Genomic DNA, 12,782 nt, shown 5'->3' with positions numbered 1-12,782 from the left:
CAGACCTGTGTCTAGGGTTGCCACCTTTTCTTGAAAAAAATACCGGCCTTCCTATAGTTTTATGGATTTTCCCTATTAATAATATTGGGACCAAACTTCATTTTTACCGGCCAGGCTGGTTAAATACCGGCCAGGTGGCAACCCTACCTGGGTCCCTCATTAGGAATTAAAGTTGCTGGGAGTGCCTAACCAATTGTGCCATTGCCCATCAACCAATATGGCCTTTATTGTCTTGATAATACTGTACTCTCTGTAGAAATTGTACTGCATTAAAGGCATCATGGAGACTCACCCTAATCAGTGTGGGGACTAGAGTTGCCGAGTGATATTTTACCAGCCTGGCCAGTAAATATGAGAAAAAGAAAAATATAGGAAAGATGTTATTTTTTTCACAGAAAGGGTTGCAACCCTAGCGGGAACTAGAGCACTAAACCCTTGCCCTAAATTTAAAGCATACAAATAAAACAAGCTTTTCTAAGGCCATTACTTTAAACTAGGAAAAAATGTATAAATGACCCACTATGTCAGGCACACATTAATTATTTCCTTTTTTTGCAATATTATTAGGATAAAATAGTTTGTTTCTAAAAGTTCTTATTGAGTTTTATTCTGAAAATTTATAGGCTTATATGTACCAGGGAAAAGTGGCTTTCTACTTTATTTCAGTCATGAGATTCTAGCTCAGTGTCACCTAGGAAAAATCTGCACTGGAGAAAGTTTGAATCACAGTGCTGCAATGCCATCTTAAAGGGCAAATCAACCCCAAGATAACAATTTGCCTAATAACAGAAAACATAATTCTAAGCAACTTTCCAATATACAGTTATTAAAAACGTTCAGTGTTTTTAAAGTTATTTGGAAACGCAAAAAGCAGCATTTGCCTAACTCCTGGTCGCAAATGTCTCAGTTTCCCAGCAAAGACAGGTCAGTTAATCCATTGTTTTGCCTTACATTGTTTCCACGGTCTAAGCCATCAGAGCAGAGAATAGAATACATATACAAATAACTTTAAAACTATAGACCATTTGTAATGAATGCATACTGCAGAATTGCTTAGAATTAGGTTTTCTTTTATTAGGCCAAAAAAAAAATTTATTTTTTTTTTGGGTTGATATTAGCTTTAACTTGCTTCCCCAGTTGTCATTGTGTCATATTTTGATTCACCCATGACTGTAGTGAAAAATTGAGGGTACTTCACACTGCTGCACCCAGGTCTGGACTGAGAATTAAAATACGCCCTGGCATTTCAGATACACAGAGGCCCAAACACCCCCCACCAGCCCACTAAATACTGACTTTCTATGGGACCTTATAGCAGCCCCTCTGGCATTTGCCAGAACCCACAGATTGCCAGTCCGGGCCTGCCTGCACCGATCTTAAAGTTAAGTCTAATTCTTATGAAGAACCAAGTAAGCAAAGGTAGCGGTTGGATTCAGACTTCCTGGGTAGGTGAAGTTTTTTTGTAACAGCAATAGCAGCTCTTAGAACAAAACAAATCTAGCAATTCTTTTAACTTGGGTCTGAGGGAGACTAAAGTTTAGGCATCCCTCAGTAGCTTTCCTTGTACATTAAATTGGTGTTCTAGCCAACAGATATGAAGATCAATATCAGCTCATTTCTGCTTTATTGTTTCAACATAGCAAGAGAAAAACAGATCCTGCTTTGTTGAAAATAAATGACTGTAAAACTGAAAAAAAAATGTACAGGATATGTATTAAATTTGAAAGTTGGCTTAAAATTTATGGTAAAAAACATACCTCCCAACTGTCCCTTTTTCGGAGGGACACTCCCTCTTTTGACAGCTCAACCCGCAGTCCCTCATTTGTACTGGAAAGTCCCTCTTTTCTATGCACTGAACAGCCAGAAAAAGAAACAATGTTTCTCACTTAATTGGCTTTTAGCAGAGAGCCCAGAACAGCTAACAGGTGCAAATAAGATACTTTTTAACAATTTTGAGACACAAAAACACAGTTTAGATAAGGAGAAATATTTTCAAACTTTCATAACCTGCCAAATTTTGTAAAACAAACATGGTAATTAGGGGGTGTGGTCACAGAAAGGGGTGTGGTCAAAAAATTGCTGTGCTACGTGCGGGAAAAAAAATGTTCTCCCTCTTTTTACTTCCAAAATGTTGGGAGGTATGGTAAAAAAAGTCATTATGATAAAAGAAATCGTTTGAAAACGAATCCAGAGAAGAAGCAAAGGCATTCCCACAGTGAGCTTACATTCTGTACGGTGCTCTGTCTAGCTGTGCTGAGGAGAGCTTGCCCCAACACTGAATGACGCTCGCAATGTGTATAAATATATATACATTTCTTGATTACTCAAGGAAACAGGGCGCATCCCACTCTTGTCACCAAGAGGATGTAATGCCATTCAAATCCAGCCAATAGCAGCATACAAACAACCATGCGGCGCCTCCTACTTGATTAATTATTATACATAGTGGTCACTCGCTTTCAACACGCCCAATAGGCCAACAGTACAGCTAACGAGGCTCCGCCCACCTATAACAAGCTACAGCCAATCAGGGACGACTCTTGTATCTCTGGCAGAACCAGTTTATAATGGCTCAAGGAAGGACCCATCCTTAAGGTGGCCGCTGCATTGCCTGTTTGGAGTGTGAGTGGATACTTCTTAAAGTCGTATATGGGACGTGCGTACAGGAGCCTACCTAAAGATCATAGATGTAGTCTGTGCACGGGTAAAATGACAACAAATAAACATACGTAAATAAAAGCTATGATTTTGTATACACTGTGAGAAAAAGCGCTGAGTGATAATACAAGCACATTAAACTGTATGTTAGGAACCATTATAGGTAACGGAGTTTGTTGTTTTATCAGGAATTCCCGGGTATTTCAATGGAACACCGGCTGTAGAAACATGACAGGGGGTCACGAACATAAGAAAAGCAGTTCTTCAGCTGGACAGAGCCAGGGAAGGGAGCACAACTTGTAAGTATTGTATGGTGTCTTGTGTAACTATTCCTGTGTAACTATACCTGCTTGCCATCCCCCCCGTCACCTATATATCTCGCCCGTAAACCTCTTCAAGCGGGGAGTCGCTTTATGACGCAGCTTTATTGTAACTGTGAGAGACAGGTAGACCCGCTTTTATTTGACTGGGACACACTGGGATTGGCCCGGCACACACCAAGTCCCGCCCTCCAGCTTTGTATGGACGAGTCCGGGAATTCCATACTAACAGAACATTACAGTGGCGGAATACAGTAGCAGCTCAGTACTATATTTACAGCATGTAAATGCACAGTATGAGAACTACAGCGCTCACTTGCACTGCGAATAGTAGTAGTTACTGTATAAGCGGAGTGCCACAAGTCACCAGGTGGTGTGTATGAAGTGCACAGCTGGGAAATCCTTCAGAAGCCGTATCCTGCCGCGGAATTCTTTCCCTAGCCTTCACGACCTGCCTACCGCTCTCATTAGGCTCCTCCCATTCCCTCCCACATGGGTACTTTGCATTGTTATGGGGGAGGGGAAGGAGAGGTGGAGCTAGAACAAGGGGAAGTAAAAAAAAAATATAATCCTGGCTGAGCACTTTCCCCCCTAAAATATGATGAATTAATTTTTGGATTGTGGATTTTTTTTTAATCATATGCACGCGATTGTAAGCGCTTAATGTTGGCGGATGTATTGGCCCGGCTGCGTGTGTTGCATCCTCTGAACAGGCGTTGCAATAACCCTCTATGTGTCTAGGCCACTTGGGTCCTGCATTGAGAACCCGTGCTGGGATGACTTGGAGACCCCGGGCCGACTGCTGCTCAAACACCGCGGTGAGTTTGTTACAATTGTAGCAATTTCTCTTTAAATCTCTATAACTCTCCCTTACCTGCACCCTCAGCAGGAACCAGAGATGGGGAGAGAAGGGGAGCACCCACCTCCCCCCCTTCTCTCCTCAATCTCACCCCACCGCCCCCCTTCTTTTCTTTAGCCTCCAGCTCAGGGGCTCTCCCTGTCACGTCTGCAGAATAGAATGGGGGGTTTAAATGCGACGGGCTGGCGAATTGGGGAGGGGGTGTGAATTCGGGGGGCTGTGCATGCCGCCACACAGGGGTGATGTAATCCACCGACATGTCTGATCGCTGGCCTGCCTAATGAATAGCAAGAATCTATTGCTGCCTGCACAGCCCAGGAAACTGGGGGAGGTAGTGATCAGGCAGAGAGTGGCGGGGTGCGGGCTGGTGCACAGCAGGGGAAATGCCGGACCTGCACTGGGGAGCGCTCAGCCCTTTGTTACATTACACGCTGTAAGCTGGATCTTCTTGCTCTGAGCACTGAATAAAGTTCCATCTCCCTGTCCAGTCTGCTGCCCTTCAGCTGATGCAGAACTACAACTGCGATCACTGGGCACACTCATGGGTTGTTCACTTGTAGTTCAGACGCAGCGCCTAATATCGGGGAGTGTATAGTAAGGCAGTGATGTCGGAGAGTTGCTGCTCCTGGGCTGGTATGACTGCCCTGGGTTTTGGCGGCTACGAAGACGACAAATAAAAGTTACATCATGCCCAGAGAAGGCAATACTGTCCTGCTTCACTAATGCATGGAATGCTGATTTGCTAAGGATAACTTGCTGCCTTTGCCACATCATATTGGCTGGAGGGGCTATTATGTACAGTAGGAAGGAATAATATGCTGTGGGGATATAGTTAGGGGCAGTTGTTTGTTAAATGAGGCAGTGGCTTATGTGTGACTATGCACAAGGGTTACTACTATACTATGCTCACTAAATGTGTGCTTGCTCAGGTGACTATGTATGCCTCATACTGATGGGCAGTCAGAATTGAACAGAATACCCTACTTGGACTCCTTATTGCATTTGCCATTTAGGATAAGTAGGCCCTAATCCTATGGTGACAGTCTGAGAGTACTAATTAGTGTTCATGTTTACATGCTGATTTTTTTACATTTTCAGTGCTAGAATGGGAAATGTATATGGTGATACAGGCGTTGAGGGGGCATGAATCAATATTTTCCAAAATCTTGGAGGTGTTGTCTGTCATAATGGCCTAGGGCAACCTGGTGATGGGCAGAGAGTAGGCTATTGCTGCCATGTGTGGGATGAGCCTGGGCTGACTGCTCCTTTGATGGAGTGGCATACAGTAGTGCCTTGCCTGGGGATGCACTTTGAACTGACTGTTCGACCCTGTCTGTGTATACAGGAAAACGATTCAAATTTACTGCACTGGAAATACATGGAGGACACTATACTGCTTGATTTGAAGATGACTGTAGGTTGTGGAGGGGAAGAATGGCCTGTCTTTAATACCTGTAATGGCTTTGGAGCATATACAAGAGGACTATGCTAACAATATAGGGTTATAGTAAAAACACATGTGAAAAAGCCCCCTGCATTTCTAGAGCTTACATTCTAAAGTGGGAGCAAGTCTGTACCACTTTTGTCCTGAGATGAACATTTCTGAGCACAAACTTTTAACCTTCCTGTTTTAATTGAGATTGAGGGAAGGCTAGGGTGCCAGTGAAGTAACACTGTCACAGCTCACACAGGTGGATGACTACTGGCCTGTCTTATTGATTCACAGGACACTCTACTGCCTGTTTCATGATCTATATAGGTCTGATGAGATTCTACATAGGTCCTGGCATTTTCCGTACACAGGCAAAAACAGATCTCCACAGGCACAAAAATACAGACTGTACCTTACAACAGCCCTTTAGACCTTTGACATTATTATTAGCACATTTATAAGGCACAAACACACTCCACAGTGCTGTGCCATAAATGGGTGTATACATGAAACATAATACAGATTTACATACAAAAACAATAACTTATACAAGAGGTATAGAGCTAACAACTGCCAGTCTGGGCCTGAGGGTGACTAAATTTACCAGTGTCATGATGTTATGTGGGGATATATTGTATTTAGGGTTCTAGCAACAGCCTTTAATGAGGGAAGTATATTAAGAAGATATTGTGCATGGCTGGAAATACAGTAGAAAACAAGCTGTTTTTTTTTGTTTTTTTTCCTGTAACACCATATGGGTGCCATTTTCCCTCCCCCGGATTATATGTTTCCCTGAAATTTGCACCATTTTGTTACTGACCCCTGGTAAAAGTAAAACTGAGGTTCTACTGTATTTAACCATGGATCTGCACTGGTACTAATATACCGTGATTAAGTTGTGTATGCTATGCAGTATGCTAGGTTGCATGGCTGAAAATATGGGGCATGGTATTGCAAGTGGGGGCCAAGGCCCATCCAGAATTTCCCTTCCCCCCCCCCCCCTTGTTTCGGAAGTTGATTCAGGCGGGGAGCTATGGAGGAAAGAAAGGTTTGCATGTTGGGTGAAAACTGTCACAGGCCTCCCATCTGCAACCATCATCTGCAGTGGTCATGGGTGTGTAAATGGCACAACAGAGTTTATTTAGTGAGTGAATTGTGTGATGCATAATTATTATAATAAATGGATGTTGTATGCAAGGGTATGTGGAATTATAAGCTAAAGGAAAGATTTGTTCCTTGATAGTATTGTAGCAAAAACATGACATACAGGTGTTGCCTGATGCTGAACATAATATTGTATGTATGTGTGGTCCCATTGCATGGGGGATCCAAGGGGCATAAAAAATGTCAAGTTGTCTGTTTCGCAAGAGAAATGTAAATAAGGGGTAGAATACCATACATACTGATTGCATTATGCACAGTTGGGGTGAGGGTTGCGTGTTATAGACAAATGGCAGGGGATCTTTTTACCCATAAAGTGAATCACCGTACCAGAGGCCACCCCTTTAGACTAGAAGAAAAGAACTTTCATGTGAAGCAACGTAGGGGGTTCTTCACAGTCAGGACAGTGAGGTTGTGGAATGCACTGCCGGGTGATGTTGTGATGGCTGATTCAGTTAATGCCTTTAAGAATGGCTTGGATGATTTTTTGGACAGACACAATATCAAAGGCTATTGTGATACTAAGCTCTATAGTTAGTATAGGTATGGGTATATAGAATTTATGTGAAAGTAGGGAGGGGTGTGTTTATGGAAGCTGGGTTTTCATTTGGAGGGGTTGAACTTGATGGACTTTGTCTTTTTTCAACCCAATTTAACTATGTAACTATGTGTGTTCTTTGATGGCAAGGATGGCAGTGTTAATTCTGAGCTGGGGGAATGTTGTGCTGCCCTGGTAAAACAGGGATAATTGTAATGAACAGAAGCCATAAACATTTGTTGGAAGGGCTACTATCGTCTGTGTTTTCTTTTCTCTATGGGGAAGTCACTGGCAGTACTCAGCAGTAAAGAAGATCCTTGTACATTTGCCTTATTTTTGGTGTTAAATTCCTTTTAAGCATTCAGCAATGTGTAAACAGCCTTGGCCTTACCGGAAAAAAAGGTTTAGCTGCATAACAGGAGTTCTAAAAAGTTATTTTGCCTAATGCAATTAATACTATAATTCTTGAATGATTCGTTCATCTTTTCCAACTGTTATGTTGTCCAACACTCAGAAATAGTGAGAGATGTATAGTGGTGTAAATAATAGTTGCTTGCAGGAGAGAATGCACAATATGGCCCAAAGTGGATATCTGCCTTTCCAATAGCCTATTCTAAAACAAAGTGCATTAACATGAAGATAATCCTTTCTTTGTTGCTATAACGGTTTCTGTTATTCTTATCATGGGATTTGCTTGCATTCAGCCACATGAGTATTAATGAGATTGGACACTGATATTGGTTATAAGGCCTTGCTTGTATTTGATATTTAGCTTTATCCCACAGGTGTTTGCTTGGTTTGAGTTTAAACCTCTGTGCAGGCCAGTTCAGTAATTCCACTCCCATCTCAGCAAACTAATTCCAAATGTATCTTGCTTTGTCTATGGGTCATTATTGTACTGAACCAGGAAATGGCTAGACTTTTGTCACAAAGTAGTAAGCACAACATTTTCAAGAATTCAATTATGTGCGATAGATTAGGGATTTGCTTTCAATGGAACTAGGGCCTGTAGTAGAAGGAACAGACGCACACCCTTCACCAAATCAGCCCGGTGCACAATCCCAAAGGATCTGGCAGCCTCACATATGCTATAGAACAGAAGAGGATCAGCACAGGAATTCGAATTGCAGTGTTACCTGCTCGTTTATTGTGCGGACTGCAACGTTTCGGGGTCAAGCATGTGGAAACCATAGTGCAGACATTACAAATAGGGTGTTCAATTAATAAATTAGCATATATAATTGTCAAAACATCTGAATACACAATATATAAAGTGCATAATATTCTCGATTCCCCCAGTGAACAAAATTAGTGTCCATGATAATAAAAATCCATAATCCACTTTTTAAAAAATATAGAAAAATATCCAAAATAGTCCAAGTGTGTTAAAATTCTTGTGGTGTAAAACATCCTAAAATAGAAACATCATTTATAATAAATAACATAAAAAAATCCCAACCGACCGAAGTAACAACTAATTGGCAACAAAATATCAAATATTTCTGTCCCTAACAGGATTACACATAGCCACATAAAAAAGCTACAACATATCTACTACCCTTACCATTAAAGGAAAGGGACATTTTTACCTGTCCCTGGGCAGATATCAGGCTGTTATCTTATCTGTTAAAAAAAGAAAAGAAAAATACGACGACAGTACTAGGGCCTGTAGCCCAGACCATTATTCCTCCGCATCAAAGATTACTGTTGGCATTACCGATTCAAGCAAGTAGTGTTTTCCTTGCATTTGCCAAACCCAGACTTTTCAGTCAGACTGCCACAGCATGAAATGCCATTTGTCATTCCTGAAAACATGTTTCCATTGACCAGAATTCAGGGGGTGGTGGTGGTAGGGGGGGGGGACTAGGAGTTTCTGCTCTGTGTAAGGAACTTGTAGGATCTATGCGGAGCTTCAATTTTTATTATTAAAGGTTTTGATTACTTTTAGGCCAGATTAAAATCACCATATTATTTATAGTGGTCTCTGTTGTGAGGGCAATTTTATTAGGTGCAATATTTAAACAAGCACTACACTACCTGGTAGTAATTAAATAAGACAATAGAGAAGAAAGCCTATTTGTTTCATTGTTCAGTTTTATGCTATTTCAGTGCTAAGAGATACTTACGCTGCTTCATAATATGTGCCCACATGCCTGTGTTATTGGTTTATCACCAGAGCAGAATGTGTGTTTTTGGTCTCATGGAGGTCACTGTGCCAGCATAGGGTTGCAATTTTATTTACTTCACATTGGTGCAATATTTTAACATAGGAGCATATTTGAAGAATAGATCAAATTTATTTTGACTGAAAAATCATTGTACTGTATACAACATACATAAATAGTACTTATTTGCATCATTTCATGATTATGATTTTTGCAGGTACACAATCCAGTACGGCTTATGTGCATATGTGGCTATAGTCTTCTTTTGTAAGGAAGGTGTGCTTGAGATATCTGTATTTATATCTGCACCATGGACACCGCTCAACATCAAATTAAGTATACTTGGCTGTGACATTGCAGGGGTTTCACTTGACTGACACTGACAACATTAGATAAGGCCTTCTTGGAGACTTGGTCACCTAGGCCTAAAGAAGTAAAAATAGCATTTGAGTAGTTGAAGGCTCACTGGGGGCTTGTCAGCAGGTGATCCTCAGGACTGGTTAGTTTGGCTTGATGCAAGAGGCTGCAGGCAACCGCAATAGAGATTAAAACGTCATTTCTCTCAGTGACCGTTTCACAGAAGAAAAGCTGCTTGTAGTGCTGACTTTATTCTTCATTGTGGGTTGTAGAGGTTAGTTTGTTGTTAGATTCCAGTAGATTAGGGCAATCCAATACATAAGATGAAAGCTAAGGATAAGAGTATGGTTATCTTTTTTTGTAGGAGAAGAGTGCTTTCATTTCATGCATATGGATTGCTTTCAGAAAGGGAAGTTGTGTGTTCACAAGGAGCAGATGCGCAGATATCTATATATTAGATGTATGTGTGTGTATGTATATATATATATATATATATATATCTCTCATCAGTCTATCTGATAACAAATGTGGCTGCCAGAAGCATCATTGTTAATCATGAGCCTGTAGTGTTGTTCTGCATAACCGTATGACTCAGAGAAACTAGACCCTAAACCAGATCTCCAAACTGAGCTAGCTGTAAATACGGTTTCAACCTATGGCTCTGCATTTAAATTCATACTTTTTTTTTTTTTTTAAATAAACTGTTGGTTTCCTTCTGATTTTGAAATACTGCGCACCAGACAATGTAATGATTTTGTGTGTATATGTAGGCTAGTGTATAAATAGCTTTAAAAAAAAGTGGTGATAGTAAATTACAACAAAAAGGTGTCCATACACGGGCTGATCTAAGCTGCCCATGTATGGTGCCAGCCTAAAGGCCTGCCTGACCTCGAACCTTCCACACACTATTGACGGTAATCATATTTAAGGTGGTGCTTTTGGGGCACATTTATCGTATTGTCTGTGCAGTTGGTTAGTCTGTAAAGAAAATAGTATGTACTATACCTCCAAAATGCACATATGAGGAAAATTCACAGGGGTAGCAACTCCCTTCCACTTCACATCTGATAATTAAGACTAGTAGCCATAGAGTTTCTCTGTAACTGAGTGTTTTGGCCTGTGGGATAACTGGTTTGGGGAAAGTGAACATCAGTTTGGGGAAAGTGAACTCTTGTATCCTCTGCAGCTGGATTGACAACATTTTGATATGTTTGTACACACTGCCATTGCCAGTCATGGTGTTTTGCACAGAAATATGGTTAGTGTTGTGTACAAAGGACCAGATTATAGATTTTATGTATTGGTGGATACTTTGTGTATGTTTATACAATAATATTGGCAGTTTCTAGTGGCTTGTGGTTATAAGTAACACATGGAAATTAACCACACAAATATAGTGCACCTCTGTGCTTGTGGTTGGCCTGAATAAAGCCTCAGAGAAACTAAAAATTGCTTTTTTCATAGTAAGTCAGTGACACAGGTAAGGTAATACCAGTGGTTTACCTTAAAGGGATACTGTCATGGGAAAAAATATTTTTTTCAAAATGAATAATAGTGCTGCTCCAGCAGAATTCTGCACTGAAATCCATTTCTCAAAAGAGCAAACAGATTTTTTTTATATTCAATTTTGAAATCTGACATGGGGCTAGACATATTGTCAATTTCCCAGCTGCCACCAGTCATGTGACTTGTGCTCTGATAGTCACTCTTTACTGCTGTACTGCAAGTTGGAGTGATATCACCCCTCCCCCCCAGCAGCCTAACAACAGAACAATTGGAAGGTAACCAGATAGCAGCTCCCTAACACAAGATAACAGCTGCCTGGTAGATCTAAGAACAGCACTCAATAGTAAAAACCCATGTCCCACTGAGACACATTCAGTTACATTGAGAAGGGAAAACAGCAGCCTGCCAGAAAGCATTTCTCTCCTAAAGTGCAGGCACAAGTCACATGACTGGGGGCAGCTGGGAAATTGACAAAATGTCTAGCCCCATGTGAGATTTCAAAATTGAATATAAAAAAAATCGGTTTGCTCTTTTGAGAAATGGATTTCAGTGCAGAATTCTGCTGGAGTAGCACTATTAACTGATGCGTTTTGAAAAAAAACCCATGTTTTCCGATGACAGGCTCCCTTTACTCGCTTTTTGTCATGTAGCTGTATTCTAGGTCATGTGGGCTCTGCTCCATAGAAGTCTGTTCTGCAGAACACTTGGTATTGTCAGTTCATTGGTGTATTGTACCCAGAGCTTACAGAAAGCTGTAGGTGAGCTACTGTATATGTTTTTTTACCTCAAATAATTTGATAATATCAGATATCAGAATGTTTAAAAAAATATGGCACTTATTTTGTTCTTTTCTGCATCTAGGTTTTAGAGTTCCATTATATTTTTTATATTCGGACTGTGTTTGGACCGACACCAAAACACAAGGTTAATTTAAAAAAAACAAGTCATTTGGGGCAAAGGGTAACATGGCAATACCAGCAGGGTTTATGTTTCCAAGTGACAAGTGGTTGCAAAAATGCTTTCCTGCAATCACTGTTGCAGGCAATGGGGCCCACTTATCTGCGAGAACTCATGGCTCCCCTACCAGAATGCTACCAGGATTGCCAACAAGTGCCCACATAGACTCTAGCTGATATTCTCTGGGTGAGGGATTTACACACTTGCACAGTTTTCTGTTTCTTGTGCCAGCACCTTATACAGCAATACGTTTCAGATGCCATATTGCCCCCCCCCCATCCTATCAAAGCAGCCTATTCATTCTCAGAATTGCAGTTAACTGGCTTGTAATTTTCACTGATGGCTATGACAACCAGTTGTGCCTTGTTTTCAGTGATATAGCAGTTGTGAATTGTGGCTTGCAGTTTATTAAACTGAGAAACAGGGAAGGGTGCTATTGGTTCATGTGGTTGCTGCACACTGACATTATTTCCTTCAGACAGAAGATAATGTGCATATGTACTCTTGTTATTTTCCTTAGCAGAGCAGTTGCTTTTGTCATTGTAGCATCAGTGTTACTATCTGATTTTGTTACGTGGGCCTGATAAAGTAAAGCTGCTCGCCAGTGTCTGTATGCAAGGCTTTATTGTTCCTTGTCAGTCACCAGCAATGCATACCGACTACCTTATGTTCTCTTCAACTGATGCTATTAACCGTTTTCAGTATGCTTTTTCTTAAATGCTTACTCACCCCCCAGCCCTGCTCTTTTGTTGCTGCTAAAAAAAATATTCACACGAGGAAATCCTGAATGAAGGACTATCGTCCGTACAAAAGGCGGTGTAAAGTCCCA

The 12,782-nt window shown here is 41.0% G+C and overlaps 1 protein-coding gene across 9 annotated transcripts in view; it reads left to right on the top strand.

Annotated features, from left to right (window-relative positions):
- Nucleotides 1–2,547: 2,547 nt before the first annotated feature.
- Nucleotides 2,548–12,782, top strand: part of bicra.L (BRD4 interacting chromatin remodelling complex associated protein L homeolog) — a 49,435-nt gene continuing 39,200 nt past the window's right edge. For 3 of the 9 annotated variants that reach the window (XM_018230268.2, XM_018230261.2, XM_041572949.1), the window contains exons 1-2: nt 2,795–2,957; nt 3,720–3,796. In XM_018230268.2, the coding sequence (XP_018085757.1) occupies nt 2,803–2,957; nt 3,720–3,796 (232 nt within the window). In that variant the 5' untranslated portion in view covers nt 2,795–2,802. Of the gene's footprint in view, nt 2,705–2,792; nt 2,958–3,220; nt 3,797–12,782 lie in introns of those variants that run through there. The other 6 variants (XM_041572950.1, XM_018230266.2, XM_018230263.2 and 3 more) reach the window with 5 other exon arrangements.

The sequence above is a fragment of the Xenopus laevis genome, chromosome 8L (assembly GCF_017654675.1).
Source record: "Xenopus laevis strain J_2021 chromosome 8L, Xenopus_laevis_v10.1, whole genome shotgun sequence".
Lineage (NCBI taxonomy): Eukaryota > Metazoa > Chordata > Amphibia > Anura > Pipidae > Xenopus > Xenopus laevis.
The sequence above is the reverse complement of the archived record's forward strand: the minus strand, read 5'-3'. Positions and strand labels throughout refer to the sequence as shown.